This window comes from Triticum dicoccoides, chromosome 1A, assembly GCF_002162155.2.
Source record: "Triticum dicoccoides isolate Atlit2015 ecotype Zavitan chromosome 1A, WEW_v2.0, whole genome shotgun sequence".
Lineage (NCBI taxonomy): Eukaryota > Viridiplantae > Streptophyta > Magnoliopsida > Poales > Poaceae > Triticum > Triticum dicoccoides.
In genome coordinates, this window is record NC_041380.1 from 19,359,300 (window position 1) to 19,361,860 (window position 2,561).

The 2,561-nt window shown below is 44.1% G+C and overlaps 1 protein-coding gene across 1 annotated transcript; it reads left to right on the plus strand.

Moving 5' to 3' along the window:
- Positions 1–1,761: 1,761 nt before the first annotated feature.
- On the plus strand, positions 1,762–2,555 carry LOC119351426 (gamma-gliadin-like; the record flags this gene model as incomplete). Its single annotated transcript, XM_037618607.1, has 1 exon — positions 1,762–2,555. A coding segment is annotated over exon 1 (717 nt), but the record flags the coding sequence as incomplete, so codon positions are not given.
- Positions 2,556–2,561: the final 6 nt, after the last annotated feature.

Sequence of the window (2,561 nt, forward strand, 5' to 3'; positions counted from 1 at the left end):
GGAAGTATTGGGCCTTAGTGGGCCTGAGGGGAGAGAGAGGGCTGCAGCCCAGGAGGTGGCGCGCCCCCTCCCATTAGTCCGAATTGGACTAGGGGAGGGGGGCGCGGCCCCTCTTTCCCTCTCCCTCTCCCTCTCTTTCCTTCCCCCTTTCCCCCTTCCTAGTAGGACTAGGAAAGGATCAATCCTACTCCTACTAGGAGGAGGATTCCTCCTCTCCTTGGGGCGTACCAAGGCCAACCGGCCTCCCCCCTTGCTCCTTTATATATGGGGCCAGGGGGGGCACCCAAAGACACACAAGTTGATTGTTCCAAGCCGTGTGCGGTGCCCCCCTCCACCATAATCCACCTCGATCATATCGTAGTGGTGCTTAGGCGAAGCCCTGCGTCGGTAGCAACATCATCACCGTCATCACGCCATCGTGCTGACGGAAGTCTCCCGCGAAGCTCTGCTGGATCGGAGTTCATGGGACATCATCGAGCTGAACGTGTGCTGAACTCGGAGGTGTCGTACGTTCGGTACTTGCATCAGTCGGATTGTGAAGACGTACGACTACATCAACCGTGTTCTCATAACGTTTCCTCTTACGGTCTATGAGGGTACGTGGACGATACTCTCCCCTCTCATTTCTACGCATCACCATAATCTTGCATGTGCGTAGGAATTTTTTTGAAATTACTACGTTCCTCAACACCAGCATACTACTCACTCCATTCCTAAATATTTGTATTTTTAGAGATTTCAAATGGACTACCATATACTGATGTATATATACATACTTTAGCATGTAGATTCACTCATTTTGCTTCGTATGTAGTCACTTGTTGAAATCTCTAAAAAGACAAATATTTAGGAACGGAGTACTAGTTAATAGGCCTGGGAGACATCAGGATTTAGGTTAACTAAAGAGGGTCAGAGGGTGCCCTCAAGGATCCAAATTTGCATGCGTATGGATACTAAGAGGCTTGGTGGGATTCCTAAAAATTTTGTATGCGCTGTGAGGGACAGTTCGCTTCTTTTACTTTTTTCGTACTGGTTCGGGGACCGGACATTAGGCCCTATAGGATGCTACATTAATAGAAGAATATTTTGTTACTAGTAACATAATATAGTCCTATACTCTTTATATATTCTCATGTCATTTTTTCATAGTTTTGTTTCAGATGCATATGAATTTGTACCTGCTTTTTAAATATGCAGAGCATGCAAGATAAGATGATGTATCTTAGAGAAAAGTCCATGTCACAAACCTTAACTTGCCACTCGATTTATCTAGTTATTTGATGAGTCAAATCTGGTTATCCATCTTAGAATCATACTAGGCAAAAAAATGCAAAGTTTGTTTAGTGAAAATAATGTCTAGAACAATCTTCTCATTTATAGTGTGATCTATCATATATTGACACACACAAGCTTACAAACTTAGCCCCACTCAATCTATGCATATCTGGATATGCCTAATATCATGTGGAGCATCACAAACTTAATTCCAAAAGGAGGCAAAATCTAGATCAATGTGTGTAGTGTAAAGTGAAAAAAATGAGTCATAGGTCGTTATCAAGTATGCCTTACAACTAAATGATATGTGTAACAAAAAGCAACTATCATGAATAATCTAAAATCACACAAGTAAAGTTGCCCCACCAACCACAACATACCAAACGCTTAGTTGGATAACCTTATGAGCACTTTTCAGAAAGCAAGTGGAAAGATGAATGAAATCATACCATGACAGCTATAAATACACCTTCATCATCATAGCCACCTTTCATCATCCAAACTTCACGCACCAAGATCAAAAACATCTATTCCAAGCAAGTATTAGTAACCATAAACCCAACATGAAGACCTTCATCATCTTCGTCCTCCTTGCCATGGCGATGAGCATCGTCACTGCTGCTAGGCAGCTAAACCCTAGCGAGCAAGAGTTGCAGTCACCACAACAATTATATCCGCAGCAACCATATCCACAGCAACCATATCCACCACAACAACCATTTCCCACACCCCAACAATATTTTCCCCATCAATCACAACAACCATTTTCCCCACCACAACAACCATTTCCCCAACCCCAACAAGCAACTCCCCTACAACCACAACAACCATTCCCCCAGCAACCCAAACAACCACAACAAGCTTTTCCCCAACCCCAACAACAATTTGCCTTGCAACCACAACAACAATTTCCCCAGCTCCAACAACCACAACAATCATTCCCACAACAACCCCAGAGACCACAGCCATTCCCCCAACAACCAGAACAAATAATTTCACAGCAACCACAACAACCATTCCTCCTGCAACCACAACAACCATTCCCCCAGCAACCAGAACAAATAATATCCCAGCAACCCCAACAACTATTTTCCCAGTCACAACAACCATTTCCCCAGCAACCCCAACAACCATTTCCCCTGCAACCGCAACAACCATTTCCCCAACAACCAGCACAAATAATTGCTCAGCAACCTCAACAACCATCCCCTCTGCAACCACAACAACCGTTCCTCCGGCAACCACAACAATCATTCCTCCAACAACCACAACAACTATTTCCCCAA